The sequence below is a fragment of the Salmo salar genome, chromosome ssa29 (assembly GCF_905237065.1).
Source record: "Salmo salar chromosome ssa29, Ssal_v3.1, whole genome shotgun sequence".
NCBI lineage: Eukaryota > Metazoa > Chordata > Actinopteri > Salmoniformes > Salmonidae > Salmo > Salmo salar.
Genome location: NC_059470.1, coordinates 4,849,373 through 4,867,924, shown reverse-complemented (window position 1 = coordinate 4,867,924; position 18,552 = coordinate 4,849,373). Strand labels below are relative to the sequence as shown.

Here is an 18,552-nt window from a genome sequence, read left to right as displayed (position 1 = left end):
GAAACACACACACTTGCCTGAATATGCATGAGCACAATCACACACACATGCAGTGACACACGCACGCACGTGCACACATACAAACAAAGTTACACGCTTGCCCAAACTGAGAATGAACAACAGAGGGAGAAATAACTCATTTCCCATACAGTAGATCCTGGGCTTGAAAGAGGCTTTTAGTCAGAATAAATGTGTTTGTGGTGCACTTGTCTGCTTGTGTGTTTAATCGCTTCCTCTAGTCTTCCTTTAAAAAATGACTAGGCTGCTGATATGTACTAAGCCTAAAGTAATGATATTGTTTAGTGGCAAAATGTTTGGCATAACCCTTGTTGGCTCCTGTCCAGGGGACCCATTTAAATACTGTACTGGATTAATTTTGTCTCTCATTGAGAAAGACTCTTTATCCTGCGTGCCAACCAGAAGTACAGTATGATGTGATTAATACCAAGCCAGTAAAGCTCAATGAAAAGCAATGTGTGACATACTGTACAGTGGCTTGCGACAGTATTCACCCCCTTGGCATTTTTCCTATTTTGTTGCCTTACAACCTGGAATTAAAATTGATTTTGGGGTGGTTTGTATCATTTGATTCACACAACATGCCTACTACTTTGAAGATGCAAAATATTTTTTATTGTGAAACAAACAAGACATAAGACAAAAAACCTGAACTTGAGTGTGCATAACTATTCACCCCCCCAAAGTCAATACTTTGTAGACCCACCTTTTGCATGAATTACAGCTGGAAGTCTCTTGGGGTATGTCACTATAACCTTGGCACATCTAGCCACTGGGATTTTCTCCCATTCTTCAAGCCAAAACTTATTCAGCTTCTTCAAGTTGGATGGGTTCCGCTGTTGTACAACAATCTTTAAGTCATACCACATATTCTCAATTGAATTGAGGTCTGGGCTTTGACTAGGCCATTCCAAGACATTTACATTTTTCCCCTTAAACCACTCGAGTGTTGCTTTAGCAGTATGCTTAGGGTCATTGTCCTGCTGGAAGGTGAACCTCCATCCCAGTCTCAAATCTCTGGAAGACTGAAACAGGTTTCCCTCAAGAATTTCCCTGTATTTAGCGCCATCCATCATTCCTTCAATTCTGACCAATTTCCCAGTCCCTGCGATGAAAAACATCTCCACATGATGATGCTGCCACCACCATGCTTCACTGTGGGGATGCTGTTCTCGGGGTAATGAGAGGTGTTGGGTTTGCGCCAGACATAGCGGTTTCCTTGATGGCCAAAAAGCTAAATTTTTGTCTCATCTGACCAGAATACCTTCTTCCATATGTTTGGGGAGTCTGCCACATACCTTTTGGCGAACACCAAATGTGTTTGCTTATTTTTTCTTTAAGCAATGGCTTTTTTTCTGGCCACTCTTCAGTAAAGCCCAGCTCTGTGAAGTGTACGGCTTAAAGTGGTCCTACGAACAGAACTTTGCAGCTCCTTCAGGGTTATCTTTGGTGTCTTTGTTGCCTCTGATTAATGCCCTCCTTGCCTGGTCTGTGAGTTTTGGTGGGCGGCCTTCTCTTGGCAGGTTTGTTGTGGTGCCATTTTCATGGATTTAATGGTGCTCCATTGGATGTTCAAAGTTTCTGATATTTTTTTATAACCCAACCCTGATCTGTACTTCTCCACAACTTTGTCCATGACCTGTTTGGAGAGCTCCTTGGTCTTCATGGTGCCGCTTGCTTGGTGGTGCCCCTTACTAAGTGGAGTTGCAGACTCTAAGGCCTTTCAGAACAGGTGTATATATACTGAGATCATGTGACAGATCATGTGAGACTTAGATTGCACACAGGTGGACTTTATTTAACTAATTATGTGACTTCTGAAGGTAATTGGTTGCACCAGATCTTATTTCGGGGCTTGATAGCAAAGGGGTTGAGGTGAACACATATGCACGCACCACTTTTACGTTTTTTTTAAACATGTTATTCTTTTCATTTCACTTCACCAATTTGGAGTATTTTGTGTATGTCCATTACGTGAAATCCAAATAAAATTCCATTTAAATTACTGGTTGTAATGCAACTAAATAGGAAAAACGCCAATGGGGATGAATACTTTTAAAAGGCACTGTATGTGATTTATATTTGGAGCAGATAAATACGGTACAGTGTCCATAGTCACAAAAAATGTGAGGTGCTAGTTTATCTCATTTAATATTATCACACATTCAAAATGTATAATATAACAATAACATTATAGCACCAAAGAGAGATGCATTTAGCTACAATGCAATAAAAAAGGAACCCAATTTCCAATCACAAAACACAAACCAAAATGAACAGTCAAACAGCAGTATTGAAAGACAAACTGAAATTATTCCTCCCCAACTTGCCTCTCTAACAATTTTACTTTTCAAAGTCAGAACCATTGTCAGTATTCAGCTAGTCTAGTGGACCTTTTCATCCCAGTCTGTAGTCATCAATTAAACACTTAATTTTGCCAAAGCCAGACACTGTCAGCAGTCTCATTTCTCTATCACAAATTCCATTAGTGGGCTGTATGAACATTAAATCATCGGAGAGCCTCTAAACCATTACCGCTTCTTTGGTCCTGATGAGTTATTACTGGGCTCTGAAAAAGGTAATGGTCAGATGATGTTTGAGGAGAGCTAAGTGCAAAGACAGCTGCAACGTCTTCAGTGGAGGAGTGAAAAGTTTGAGCCTGGATTTCTGGTTGTCAAACAAAAGCTGAAGTAAGTGGAAGTATTAGATATAAGTGGACACAGTGCCACCCGTTGGGCACTTAAGAATCAATGGTTTCCAGTGAGCGTTTCAATATTTATTTAATGACGATTAAAGTCCTTTGAAAGTACAAGATGAACTAAACTCCAAAGTTATGAACATCTAATTTGCATTTATTCTGTTCATTTGAATGCAGTTTTCCTGTCTGTATACAGTGTAACACTATTAGATAGAGCACATACCGTGCTGAAATGGAGAAAACAGTCTTACAACAAACAGCTGTGGTATGAGCTGGATATTATACTAGGACGTTAGTGGAGTTATTTTGGGCCCTGGTGTGCAAGGCACCCATGGAGGAAGAGGAGGAGGAAGGCAAAGAAGATGCCACAGATCAGCAGGATTAACAGGTGGCCCAATGCAGACAAACACCTTCATCACGCTTTGAAAGTGTGTGTGTGTGTGTGTGTGTGTGTGTGTGTGTGTGTGTGTGTGTGTGTGTGTGTGTGTGTGTGTGTGTGTATACACATGTATGTGTGTGTACACGTGTGTGTGTGTGTGTGTGGTGTTTTAGTTTTTTGTATCAAAGAGAGGGAAAGGAATGTCAAATAGAGAGAGAGAGGTATATAGAAATAATTCTATGAGAAAAGAGAGAGGAAGAGAAAGAGATTGAAAAAGGTAAATAAAGAGGACTAAGAGCCACTCAGGATGGAGTTGTGGTTTCTCTCTGGTGGCCTGGAGGCGTGTGGATGTGGGGGTGTAATAGATTAGAGCTGTGTGCCAGGGCTCATCTCGCGGCTAAACCCTGTCCTATTAGAGTGCCAGGTATCTAGTGTGAGGAGTCACTCCACTCTACTATAGGCTCATCTCGCTGCAGTGTGGACAGCTAGGCAGGACTTCTGTTAGGCTACAAGCTGGCTTGCAGGTCTCTCAGACCAGCACCACATGTCTGCTTCCCAAATGGCACACTATTCCTGATACAACGCACTACTTTTGACCAGAGCCCTATTGGTCGTGGTTAATAGCAGTGTACTATAAAGGGAGTCAGTCTCAGACAGACACTAAATCACTGTGAGAGAGCGGTGTGGGGGGCAGAGCAGTGAGAGAGCCAAGGACACTGAACAGTGTGACTGATGGAGGACAATAAAGTGAGCATCCTCTTCTCTATCTCCGCAGTGAGGCCACCAAATTCAATGCAGCACTCTCCCGGGACGTAGATGATGCTGGTCCCCTCATTGTGTTCCATGCTCAATTGACCGATGATGTCATGGGTGGAGATGGAGGGCTAATGCTAGTTGGACATCCCCATGATGGGTAGAACTTTGTCGAGCTGACTGCAGATCAGTGAAACCATTGTGTACAGGGTTGAGATGACCCTGTGAAAATCACCCCCATACTGTAGCTCCAAACAGAGCTATTGGACCGGCCCTCAACCACTGAGCCATTTACTATACACAATGGCTTCACTGATCTGCAGTCAGAAAATACCCTACTTCCTTTGCCTTCCTCTGTTGTTGTTTATGAAAATCACTACAATGCACGTGAGTGGAATTAAATATTGTGTTGTGATGTGTTGACTGCCCTGCTTGGCTTTGATTTTCTCTCACCGGGATGAAGTCATGTGAAGACAAGGGAAGTTAATGATTCATGAGTGACATTGTACATACATAATACTAAATGGGATTTATGACTCAGCCTCTAATGAAATATTTATCAGGAAGGATTCATCTATTTTATACCTGCTTTCATCTTCCGGCTTGTTTTGTTGTTTGTTTGTCTGGTGGTTATACTTGCATTTAGCTAGCATAAACAGGTGTGTTGATATTGAGCTGTGTTGTGATAAAGTGTCATAATGCAACAATTATTCTGTGGAAAAACTGGTTTATACTGTATTTACCTCAAGGTGTTAGCATACTGTAAGATGGTTAGAGGGGTGGGGGGGGAGGAGGAGGGAGGGAGGGAAGGAAGGAGGAAAATGGAGGGAGGAAGAAAGGGAGATAGAGGGAAAAAAACGGGGGTTGTTGAAAGATCAGTTATTTTAATATTGAACTCAAAACAAACAAATGGAGAACCTATTAAAAATGTATCATCCTGCTTCTGCTTCCAAAATAAAGCACCAGGGAGTAGCTAGGCTGAGAAATGCCTCCATAAAACACGTTCACGCACTCAGGGAGGTAGATCAGAATAAGAAGCCAAAAGCAGCCCCCAAGTTAAAGCCATAAATACAGATAAAAAAAAAGTGCATTTGACAGTTTACAATATGCTGTATGTACTGGTGTTTTTTTAAGTGCTGGTATAACAAATGTTGTCCCTTGTACTGTGTTATAAATTCATATTTTTATCATGGACTAAAAACATATTTTCAATGCTTGTTTACCTAAATGATTATGACAACGATACCTTGATTAATTCAAAATTAACAAAGTCCCCTTGGATCATAAATAGTGTTCAATAGAAAAACCTTGGGTTTCCTTCATTCAGTATCACCGCCAGTGGAACGAAGGTGCACATTTACATATCAAAGGGCTAGGCCAGCGCGTCTAGAATTCAAAGTGTGCTCTGTTGTGACGTTGAAGAGCAGTAACACTGACATGAGAGGAAGTCTGTCTCTGTCTGTCCTCTTTACACATTCCCCTGTTGAGAAGAGAGACCGTTCTCTGTGGTTGTGTCTCAAATGGCACCCTCCTATACAAGGGTCCATGGAGCTCTGGTCCAAACAGTGCATGCACCCTATAGGGAATAGTGTGCCATTTGGGATGCATCCTAGAATACCGTAGAATAACTTGCATACCAATTCCTATCATAATGAAACACTCCAGGAATGTAGAAAGCTGAAAATGGACATGGATGCATGAGGCATGTTCTAGAGAGGGAGGTGAGAGCAGTGTGTGAATTATGGGGGAGACCCCCCCTCAATCTCCCAAAATGAGACATGAGCTTCCTTAAATGCAGGAGCTCTAGTTTAACCAATTTTTATTAAATGCATTGTTGTAGTGATACAGCGTTAAATATATATGAAAATAAAATATTATTCCAAACAAAACGAACTCCCCCAACACTCTGTCATGGATTAAACCAGTGACAGTTGGTTCAGGTTCTTTTAATCACATTAATTTCTCCACTCCGCCTATCTGCCCCTCTCTGTCTTTCTTTAGCTTTTGCTAGCAAATTTGCTGTATTGACTGGGTTCAGCCTGCTAGCGAAATTGCAACATTGTTTTAACTGGGTCCCCACAGTTTCCTGCGCCGATCAGCTCAGGACAGACACAGCTGCGTCCCGTATTTCAGCCCCTATTCAGGTCTCCCAACTTTTAACATTACAAAAAATATAAAATTTGTAAGCAAGACGCATTATTGCAGGCTACAGTGTAGGCCTAATAACAATTGTCAAAAGTCATTACACGTGTTGGTGTTTTGTAACAGATGTCTCTTTTTAAATTATATGAACAAAAAATATTCAATTTTATTTGGAATGGCAAGCCAGACAAAATTAAAAGGGCCTATTTATATAACGAATATGAATTTGCAAAAATATTGTTACTTTTTAAACAAGCCTTAGAAAGTTGGTTACAATTTCAGTTTAATCCACCTGAAAAGACAGAACTCATAATATAACAAATATTATGGTTAAACTCATATATACTAATTGATAAAAAATTACTTATTTTTCAATATAAAAAAAAGGTAAAATCTTTGTCAATTATATCATAAATACGACTGGTGGAGTTATGTCACACATGAAGCTAACACAGACATAGGGAAATGTCTGCTCAACCCAAAATTACAACCAACTAATTGCAGCTTTACTACAAAAATGGAAGAGGCGCAAGTGGAAGGGGGAAAAAGTAGGGAACTTGTCTGTCGGCCCTGCATTAGAAGAAAATTGTGATAAAGAAAATTATATACCAATTTCATTTAAGGAACAATAAATTGACAGCTGTGTCATATAATTTGCAAAATAGTTGGGAAGAGAATTTTAATGTACTGATTCCATGGCACATGGTTTATGAATTGACACTCAAAACGACACAAGATTCAAAACTTCACATTTTTTATATAAATAATATTACAAAATTCTTTCAACCAATGGAATGCTATATATATTGGGGTTTCAATCTTCCCAGGAGGCAGAGTCATTAGATCATTTATTTTGGTACGGTCTATATGTATATAAAGTTGAAGTCAGAAGTGTACATACACCTTAGCCAAATACATTTAAACTCAGTTTTTCACAATTCCTGACATTTAATCCAAAAATTCCCTGTCTTAGGTCAGTTAGGTTCACCACTTTATTTTAATGTGAAATGTCGGCATAATAGTAGAGAGAATGATTTATTTCAGCTTATATTTCTTTCATCACATCCAGTGGGACAGAAGTTTACAGTACATACACTCAATTAGTATTTGGTAGCATTGCCTTTAAATTGTTTAACTTGGTTCAGACGTTTCAGGTAGCCTTCCACAAGCTTCCCACAATAAGTTGGGTGAATTTTGGCCCATTCCTCCTGACAGAGCTGGTGTAACTGAGTCAGGTTTGTAGGCCTCCTTGCTCGCACACGCTTTATCAGTTCTGCCCACACATTTTCTATAGGATTGAGGTCAGGGCTTTGTGATGGCCACTCCAATACCTTGTCTTTGTTGTCCTTAAGCCATTTTGCCACAACTTTGGAAGTATGCTTGGGATCATTGTTCATTTGGAAGACCCATTTGCGACCAAGCTTTAACCTCTATGGGCTAGGTGTCCCACCTACTCAACAGCCAGTTGAATCCTGTGGCGCGTTATTCAAATAGCTTAGAAATGCTATTACTTCAATTGTTCAAAAATATGACTATTTTACACCATTTTAAAGATAAGACTCTCGTTAATCTAACCACACTGTCCGATTTCAAAAAGGCTTTACAACAAAAGCAAAACATTACATTATGTCAGCAGACTACCCAGCCAGAAATAATCAGACACCCATTTTTCAAGCTAGCATATAATGTCACATAAACCCAAACCACAGCTAAATGTAGCACTAACCTTTGATGATCTTCATCAGATGACAACCCTAGGACATTATGTTAAACAATACATGCATGTTTTGTTCAATCAAGTTCATATTTATATCAAAAACCAGCTTTTTACATTAGCATGTGACTAGCATGTGACTAGCATTCCCACCGAACACTGCCGGTGAATTTACTAAATTACTCACGATAAACGTTCACAAAAAGCATAACAATTATTTTAAGAATTATAGATACAGAACTCCTCTATGCACTCGATATGTCCGATTTTAAAATAGCTTTTCGGTGAAAGCACATTTTGCAATATTCTCAGTAGATAGCCCGGCATCACAGGGCTAGCTATTTAGACACCCAGCAAGTTTAGCACTCATCAAAGTCAGATTTACTATAAGAAAAATGTTATTACCTTTGTTGTCTTCGTCAGAATGCACTCCCATGACTTCTACTTCAATAACAAATGTTGGTTTGGTCCAAAATAATCCATCGTTATATCCAAACAGCGGCGTTTTGTTCATGCGTTCAAGACACTATCCTAAAGGGTAAATAAGGGTGGCGAGCATGGCGCAATTCGTGACAAAAAAATTCTAAATATTCCATTACCGTACTTCGAAGCATGTCAACCGCTGTTTAAAATCAATTTTTATGCCATTTTTCTCATAAAAAAGCGATAATATTCCGACCGGGAATCTGCGTTTAGGTAAACAGACAAAGGAAAAGAAAGCATTCGGTCGACGCGGGCATGCGCCTAAGCCCATAGTACTCTGAGTGGCCGCTTGACAAAAGCGATAAAGTGTTTCAGCCAGAGCCTGCCTCGATATCGTTCAGCTTTTTCCCGGGCTCTGAGAGCCTATGGAAGCCGTAGGAAGTGTCACGTTATTGCACAGATCCTGAGTCTTCAATAAAAAGAGCCAAGATGAAACACTACTTCTCAGACAGGCCACTTCCTGCATGAAATCTTCTCAGGTTTTGGCCTGCCATATGAGTTCTGTTATACTCACAGACACCATTCAAACAGTTTTAGAAACTTTAGGGTGTTTTCTATCCAAAGCCAATAATTATATGCATATTCTAGTTACTGGGCAGGAGTAGTAACCAGATTATATCGGGTACGTTTTTTATCCGGCTGTGTCAATACTGCCCCCTAGCCCTAACAGGTTATCTTCCTGACTGATGTCTTGAGATGTTGCTTCAATATATCCATATAATTTTCCTCTGTCATGATGCCATCTATTTTGTGAAGTTCACCAGTCCCTACTTTAGATTTTTTTGACTATCTGTTGTTCCATGCAGTGAATCTGTTATTCAACGTGTTTGTACAGGCTAATAACAGTAAGTCCAAATAAAATGTTTCATCGTATAATTTTGGATTTTAGATTCTTCCTTTGCCTTGATGACAGCTTTGCACACTCTTGGCATTCTCTCAACCAGCTTCACCTGGAATGCTTTTCCAACCGTCTTGAAGGAGTTCCCACATATGCTGAGCACTTGTTGGCTGCTTTTCCTTCACTCTGTGGTCCAACTCATCCCAAACCATCTCAACTGGGTTGAGGTTGGGTGATTGTGGAGGCCAGGTCATCTAATGCAGCACTCAATCACTCTCCTTCTTAGTCAAATAGCCCTTACACAGCCTGGAAGTGTGTTGGGCCATTGTCATGTTGAAAAACAAATTATAGCCCCACTAAGTGCAAACCAGATGGGATGACGTATTTGTGTAGAATGCTGTGGTAGCCATAATGCATAAGTGTGCTTTGAATTCTAAATAAATCACAGACAGTGTCACTAGTAAAGCACCCCCACACCATCAAACCTCCTCCTCCATGCTTCACGGTGGGAACCACACCTGCGGAGATCATCTATTCACCTACTCTGCCTACTCCTAAGATTTTGACTCATCAGACCAAAGGACAGATTTCCACCGGTCTAATGTCCATTGCTCCTATTTCTAAGCCCAAGCAAGTCTCTTATTCTTATTGGTGTCCTGTAGTAGTCCCATAGGGCGACGCAAAATTGTTCCAGCATCGTCTAGGTTAGGGGAGGGTTTGGCCAAGGTAGGCTGTCATTGTAAAATAAGAATTTGTTTTTAACTGACTTGCCTAGTTAGGTTAAAGGTTAAAAGGAAAAAAAATAAAAAATAGTGGTTTCTTTGCAGCAATTCGACCATGAAGGCCTGATTCACACAGTCTCCACTGAACAGTTGCATTTGAGATGTGTCTGTTACTTGAAATATGTGAAGCGTTTATTTGGGCTGCAATATGAGGTGCAGTTAACTCTAACGAACTTATCCTCTGCAGCAGAGGTAACTCTTGGTCTTCCTTTTCTGTGGCAGTCCTCATGAGGGCCAGTTTCATCATGGTGCTTGATGTTTTTTTTTATTTCACTTGACTGACCATAATGTCTTAAAGTAATGATGGACTGTTGTTTCTCTTTGCTTATTTGAGCTGTACTTGCCATAATATGGACTTGGTATTTTTTACCAAATATGGCTATCTTCTGTATAGCACCCCTACTGTGTCACAACACAACTGATTTGTTCAAGCTTATTTAAGAAGGAAAGAAATTCCACAAATTAACTTTTAACAAGGCACACTTTTAACAAGGCACAGGCTACTAACTCATGAAACTGGTTGAGAAAATGCCAAGAGTGTGTGTCATCAAGGCAAGGTGTGGCTACTTTGAAGAATCTCAAATATAACATATTTTAATTTGTTTAACACTTTTTTTGGTTACTACATGATTCCATATGTGTTATTTTATAGCTTTCATGTCTTCACAATTTTTCAACAGTGTAGAAAATAGTAAAAATAAATAAAAACCCTTGAATGAGTAGGTGTGTCCAAACTTTTGCCTGATACTGTATATATATATTTTTTATGATTAAAAATCAAATAGCAAAATGATGCTTGGTATGACCTTCTTAAAACAATTCCATATAGCAGTAGAAAACTGTGGCTGGCCGAGAGTGCGTTTACCTCCTCTAACCTCATTCTCATTTTGAATCTACTGTTACAATATCTTAATTTAATTCACTGCTTGGCACACTATACTTTACAACAACGTCTACAAGCCAAAGCTCCTGACCTTGAAAAATAACACTGTGGACAGGACTTGATAAAAATGTTACAGGACAAAGGAAAAGTTCAAGCAATAAAACAATTTTACAGTCTTGGGGATAGCTACCGTAATTCAATTTTAGCAAGAGTCAATAATGTTCTCTTTCTAAAGATTTGGAAAGATTTCAGTATAACTGCAGAACCCAATTTACCTTGAATTTGTGTGCGCACGTATATTCGTGCATGTGTATAAGTGTACACGCATGCGTGTGTGTCCGTGCATGCTCGCGTTCATTGGTGTTTGTGTATTTGTGCTGCATATGTGGAGATGGAGTGCCATATCGCTCCAGGTCTCCAGTGAGAGTGTGTCTAATGAGGCCTACTGTAGACCTTCTGCTGCCCAACTCTCCTCTCAACCTCCCTCCACCTGTGCCTGTATTTCAGCTGAGCTATGCATTGCAGTGTAGTGCAGGCAGTGTAGTGTAGTGTAGTGTAGTGTAGTGTGTGTGTGTGTGTGTGTGTGTGTGTGTGTGTGTGTGTGTTTGTGTGTGTATGAGCTATAAGGTAAGGGAACAGCCTTTCTTTGAATGCAATTGATCCCAACCTGAAGAACATACAAATACCTGTGTGTGATAAAAGCATGTAAATAGACATATACTGTACTTTGTTTCTAAGGTGACCTTTTCAAAGCTAGCAACTCATTTACCTTAACATATTTACAATGATCAGGCGCCTGATTGTGAGGCAATTTGAATGTATTACGTGCCATTCAATTTTACAAGTGTTGTGTAAACTGTAGCTATAGGCACCCTGCTCCTCTGTATTCCTTTATTGCTGAGAGTGATTGAAAGTAATAGAATGCATTTCCTGTCTAGAGAGAGATGCCATTGCTGAACTGAGCCCAGTCAGTTGCATCTGGCTCACTGTAATCAAAGCAGTCACAGTGGATGATGGTCAATGATTGCTCTCAAATTGGCTCCCGTTCACACATACAGCAGCATTTTATTTTTATCAGACACCTGTAATAGTTCTGAGGCTACTGTAGGCTACCATGGAGATATTAGCTTTGTCCCAAATGGCTCCCTATTCCCTATGTAGTGCACTACTTTTGACCAGAGCCCTATGGGCACTATGGCCTTCCCTGTAGCTCAGTTGGTAGAGCATGGTGTTTGCAACACCAGGGTTGTGGGTTCGATTCCCACGGGGGGCCAGCACAGGAAAAAAAAAAAAAAAAAAAAAAAAGAATGTATGAAATGAAATGTATGCATTCACTACTGTAAGTCGCTCTGGATAAGAGCGTCTGCTAAATGACTAAAATGTTTTAAAAAAAATGTAGGAAAAGGGTGCCATTTGGGACGAAACCGTGGCTAGGCAGTTATAGTACCATGAAGATGGCTGGTAGTCATTTACCGGGGTTGTGTCTTTGCATTATCTTGCTACATTCACCGTGTTTGATTGCTCATAGAAAATGTATCATGTTAAATTCACAGCTTCTCCCCCTCGCTTGCGGCCTCTTCAAACACACACATTTTCTCTCAGCTATTACCAGATGTTTTTACTTGTTGGCACAATAAGGGGATTTTGTTGCCAGTGTTGGTGCAATAGTGACTGTGTGTTAGTAATTTCGAAATACACAGAAACAAATGTCTCTCATGTGACACAAGACTAGTGGAGTCTGACCACCAGGCTCTGTCTGTGAGTGAGTGCTGTGAGTGAGTGCTGTTGTGGTAACAACACTGTGAGTGAGTGCTGTGAATGAGTGCTGTTGTGGTAACAACAGTGTGTGTGTGTGTGTGTGTGTGTGTGTGTGTGTGTGTGTGTGTGTGTGTGTGTGTGTGTGTGTGTGCTGGTACGTATCTCTGTGTACTTATATGTATGTGTGTGTTTGTGTAAATACGTACGTGAGTGACTGGCCGTCACACATGAGATTCCAGGAGATAGGTAGTGGTGCGTACATGGTTGTCACCGCTAGTGGATGTTTACATCGCAGCTGCAGACACAGCATGGTTACTGATGGTTACGGATGCAACCCTGAGCTCTAGCTAATTGACCCGATCAGAGATGTCACAGACATAGGAGAGAGAACACTTTAAATCAGCACTTTAACCTGTAAACCGACAGTTTCAGAGAGCTTTCATGCAGCAGTGAATGCACTTGAACCATGTAGAAGGGTCTATTCTACAGCAGCTCGACTTTATTGCATGGAGTGAAATCCATTGAGGATGTGGAAAACATTGAGTGGGTCTAACTAAACATGCATAATTGCAATTTCACCTTTGGTAGCCCTTTCTACTCACAGCCCTTGTCATTATATATACAGGCTGGAAATGTCAGATTTAGTCATTGATAATCGCCTAAATTGGAACGCAGTGGCTGTACAGTAACATGCTATACATACATGATGTCAGAGCTCAGGTTCTCCACTTCACAGCGCTGTATGGGTTTTGACTGACAGCTGTTATAAACATGAGCACCTCGTGCGACAAGAAGATGCGCCCATCCCTCTTGCAAATTGGGCTACTTTTGCACATTTGTTCTTGTCTGAGTGAGGGAAATGCTGTAAATTGAGAAGAGATGTGTTCTGAACGATGAGACGTAGAGGATTATAATAAATACCACTTTGATGTCATACAAGCAAACCACACACCCATGAGTACAAATGTGCATTTAACATTTCCATATTTGAAAAGTCATGTCATATACAGTATCAACATTTATGATCGCTATGTTTGATCCACCGTTACAAGGATGACATGCTTTATACCCTGGGTTGTCCTAAACAGAATGAGCCTATGTTTGTCGTATTGTGAAGAATGTTAGCTGGGGAACGCGCTCTTGAATGCACTCATGACTTCATTCTATGCACACCAAAATGTATCTGAAGTGCCGTTTGAAAGCCTAACACTGTAAGATCATATTTTATAACATAGCTAGCCATGTTGACAGTAGAATAAACTTTGAAATGATGCCCACCTGACTCAGATTGCGATTTCTAACGGAATGTTTTTGGATTTCGTAAACAAAAACAGTAATTGTGTGATGGTGGGGATGCACGGCTGTGTTCCAAACAAAACTACTAAAGTGTGTTTGCTTCAGTTCCTCAATGGTAAAGCTAGGAGAGCTCAAAAAAGGCACCTTATAGTTGAAGGCTCTTTCCTTGAGTCATAAAAGTGCATTGAAATTACTTAGGAACTGTGCACAGTTTGGAGAGTTGTGTGACCACTTGGAGACACCAGTTAGGACCTCTCACTCAAACCCTTGTAATAATGTTTTCTTATCTTGCACCTACTCCAACATTTCTATTAATATTATTATTATGTTACAGAATGTGTTCGGAGTATATTCTTATTTTGTTTTTCACAATTGCTGTGAATAGTAGGTCTACAGCAAATGTAAAATGCACATAAAATAATCAGTGCGATGTTTGGATTAAGTCTTGTGTCAGGTGAAATGTTGTGTCCTCACCTTTGGTCTGATCATTACCCCATAATCTCCAAAGTTTTCTCTTTGAACTGCTACAATGGTCATGCATATGCTTTGTATAGTTATTCTGTAAGAAACATCTACACTTGGCCCTATCTATGAGTGTAAGGTGTTGAAGTCAACACACCTAATCGTTTATTTTCTTTCTATCAGCCGCTGGACTACGAAACGAAGAAGGCCTACACCTTCAAGGTAGATGCATCCAACGCACACCTGGACCCACGGTTCCACAGCTTAGGGGCCTTTAAAGACACGGCCACAGTGAAGATTAACATCCTGGATGTAGATGAGCCTCCAGTGTTCACTAAGCCCTCCTATGAGATGGATGTATACGAGGACTCACCTGTAGGTGACATCATCGGAGCAGTCACCGCCCAGGATCTGGATGCTAGCAACAGCCCTGTCAGGTAAAGTAAAACGTTTATTATGGTTTAGGGAATATCATGAGGAGCTAGAAGACCTTGGGAGGCACTGTAAGATCTTTGTTCCAGGTCTACACTAACCTGATTCAACAACAATAAAGCCCAAACTCTCTTTATCTCTAGCAGTCTACCTCTAACTAGCAGCAGTCCTGTCAAGTAAAGTTACAAATTTTATTATGGTTTAATAAATAGGATGAGTAACTATAGGACCTTGGGTAGTGCTGTAACACTCTGTTCATTACTCCTCAGCCTGGGGGACTCCCATTTTGAAACTTACAGACTTTTGTTCCAGCTGAACAATACTAACCTGATTTAACTACTCAACTAACAATAAAGCCCAAACAGGGCTGGGTAGGTTACTTTCTAATTGCAATCTGTTACATTTACTAGTGACCTATCAATAACGTAACTTTTGGATTACCAAAACTCAGTAATGTAATATGATTACTTCCAGTTACTTTTAGATTACTTTCTCCTTAAGAGCCATTAGAAGAACACAAAAATGAATATTACCAATTAATCAACATATTTTGCAGGATAAATCAATGTTAGAAGTTAACATAGCTGGCAATAAATGGAGGTTGAATTTTACTTCATGGGTTGGTTATGTAGGTTTTTTGTAACCCATTGCTTTCTACTACAGATAATACAATTAGGCTACGTTCTTGTTGGTGACACTTTGATATCTCAATAATTTGCAGCTGTTCAAGTCTATAAAAAGTGTGTGAGTTTGAGCATGTGTTTGTTAGGCTTCTGTTTATTTTTTTCAGCTGCACTCGTGGTCTTCTTGAAATAAACTCATTTTTTACAGTATGGAGCATAATACCATGGAAGAGTTTAGACGGGAGGAACTCCATAGCTGCGATCCACACTATGCAGCTGTTGCAAGAGCGCATTTTATACTGGCTGTCCACTGGTCACAAAAACAAGGATTGATAGGTAGCTTAATAAACTTCTTCAATTCATCCATTGTTGGGTTAAAATACATATATACACTACCATTCAAAAGTTTGGGGTCACATAGAAATGTCCTTGTTTTTTAAAGAAAAGCAATTTTTTTGTACATTAAAATAACATCAAATTGATCAGAAATACAGTGTAGACATTGTTAATGTTGTAAACAACTATTGTAGCTGGAAACGGCTGATTTTGAATGGAATATCTTCATAGGCGTACAGAGGCCTATTATCAGAGGCCAACCATCACTCCTGTGTTCCAATGGCACGTTGAAGAGGCGACTCCGGGATGCTGGCCTTCTCGGCAGAATTTCTCTGTCCTGTGTCTGTGTTCTTTTGCCCATCTTAATCTTTTCTTTTTAATGTCCAGTCTGAGATATGTCTTTTTCTTTGCAACTCTGCCATGAAGGCAAGCATCCCTTAGTCGCTTCTTCACTGTTGACGTTGAGACTAGTGTTTTGTGTGTACTATTTAATGAAGCTGCCAGTTGAGGACATGTAATGGCGTCTGTTTCTCAAACTAAACACTATAATGGACCTGCCCTCTTGCTTAGCTGTGCACCGGGGCCTCCCACTCCTCTTTCTATTCTGGTTAGAGCCAGTTTACGCTGTTCTGTGAAGGGAGTAGTACACAGCATTGTACGAGATTGTCACGACTTCCACCGAAGTCGGTCCCTCTCCTTGTTCGGACGGCGTTCGGCGGTCAACGTCACCGGCTTTCTAGCCACCGCCGATCCACTTTTCATTTTCCATTTGTTCTGTCTTTGTCTTACACACCTGGCTTCACTCAACCAATTACTTGTTTATTATTTAACCCTCTGTTCCCCATGTTGTGTTTGTGAGTGATTGTTTGTTGTAATTCGGTCCGTCTTTGTGGGTAAAGTACTTGTCAGTCTTTTTGAGTAAAGTACTTTGATTACGCATATCTGCTGTCCTGTGCCTGACTCTCTACACCAGCTACACATAGGACCCTTACAGAGATCTTCAGTTTCTTTGCAATTTCTCGCATGGAATAGCCTTCATTTCTCAGAACAAGAATAGACTGACAAGTTTCAGAGAAATTGCTTTGTTTATAGCCATTTTGAGCCTGTAATTGAACCCACAAATGCTGATGCTCCAGAAACTTTTATTGCTTCTTTAACCTCTTACATCTAGACGTTCCGCTAGCGGAACACCTGCTCCAATATCCAATGATAGGCGTGGCGCGAATTACAAATTCCTCAAAAATACAAAAACTTCAATTTTTCAAACATATGACTATTTCACAGCATTTTAAAGACAAGACTCTCCTTTATCTAACCACACTGTCCGATTTCAAAAAGGCTTTACAGCGAAAGCAAAACATTAGATTATGTCAGCAGAGTACCCAGCCAGAAATAATCAGACACCCATTTTTCAAGCTAGCATATAATGTCACAAAAAACAAAACCACAGCTAAATGCAGCACTAACCTTTGATGATCTTCATCAGATGACACACCTAGGACATTATGTTATACAATACATGCATGTTTTGTTCAATCAAGTTCATATTTATATCAAAAACCAGCTTTTTACATTAGCATGTGACTAGCATGTGACTAGCATTCCCACCGAACACTGCCGGTGAATTTACTAAATTACTCACGATAAACGTTCACAAAAAGCATAACAATTATTTTAAGAATTATAGATACAGAACTCCTCTATGCACTCGATATGTCCAATTTTAAAATAGCTTTTCGGTGAAAGCACATTTTGCAATATTCTCAGTAGATAGCCCGGCATCACAGGGCTAGCTATTTAGACACCCAGCAGGTTTAGCACTCATCAAAGTCAGATTTACTATAAGAAAAATGTTCTTACCTTTGTTGTCTTCGTCAGAATGCACTCCCAGGACTTCTACTTCAATAACAAATGTTGGTTTGGTCCAAAATAATCCATCGTTATATCCAAACAGCGGCGTTTTGTTCGTGCGTTCTAGACACTATCCTAAAGGCTAAATAAGGGTGACGAGCATGGCGCAAATCGTGACAAAAGAATTCTAAATTTCTAATTTTTCCCGGGCTCTGAGACCCTATGGAAGACGTAGGAAGTGTCACGTTATTGCACAGATCCTGAGTCTTCAATAAAAAGAGCCAAGATGAAACACTACTTCTCAGACAGGCCACTTCCTGCTTGAAATCTTCTCAGGTTTTGGCCTGCCATAGGAGTTCTGTTATACTCACAGACACCATTCAAACAGTTTTAGAAACTTTGGAGTGTTTTCTATCCAAAGCTAATAATTATATCCATATTCTAGTTTCTGGGCAGGAGTAATAATCAGATTAAATCGGGTACGTTTTTTATCCTGCTGTGAAAATACTGCCCCCTAGCCATAACAGGTTAATCAGAACAACAGTTTTCAGCTGTGCTAACGTAATTGCAAAAGGGTTTTCTAGTGATCAATTAGCCTTTTAAAATGATAAACTTGGATTAGCTAACACAACATGCCATTGTAACACAGATGTGATGGTTGTTGATAATGGGCCTGTGTAGATATTCCATTAAAAATCAGCCGTTTCCAGCTACAATACTCGTTTACAACATTAACAATGTCTACACTGTATTTCTGATCAATTTGATGTTATTTTAATGGACAAAAAATTGCTTTTCTTTAAAAAAAAAGAAATTTCTACGTGACCTCAAACTTTTGAACAGTAGTGTACATTTGTGAACAGCCATCCACAACAATCACAATCTGTAAGGCGCAAAAAGCTAAATTTGAGAGCAGCAGTGTGATTCAATGAGCTATGCAAATATTAATAATAAGTCAAATCCGTATAGGCTACACCAATGCTATTGCCCTAACCTCGAAGTGTTTATTGAAATTGGATCATCTTAGGATGTCATCAGCAGTCACACCATTGAAAGAAATGGCTTGGACTGTAGCTTACAAAATGTCACGTCCTGACCCTAGTA

At 40.0% G+C, this 18,552-nt stretch overlaps 1 protein-coding gene across 1 annotated transcript in view; it reads left to right on the top strand.

The window, feature by feature from the left end:
- The window catches only part of LOC106590053 (cadherin-12), a 227,034-nt gene that overhangs the window by 173,270 nt on the left and 35,212 nt on the right, over positions 1 to 18,552 (top strand). The window contains exon 7 of the mRNA XM_014180561.2: positions 14,390 to 14,643. Coding sequence (XP_014036036.1) covers positions 14,390 to 14,643 — 254 coding nt within the window. The remainder of the gene's footprint in view (positions 1 to 14,389; positions 14,644 to 18,552) is intronic.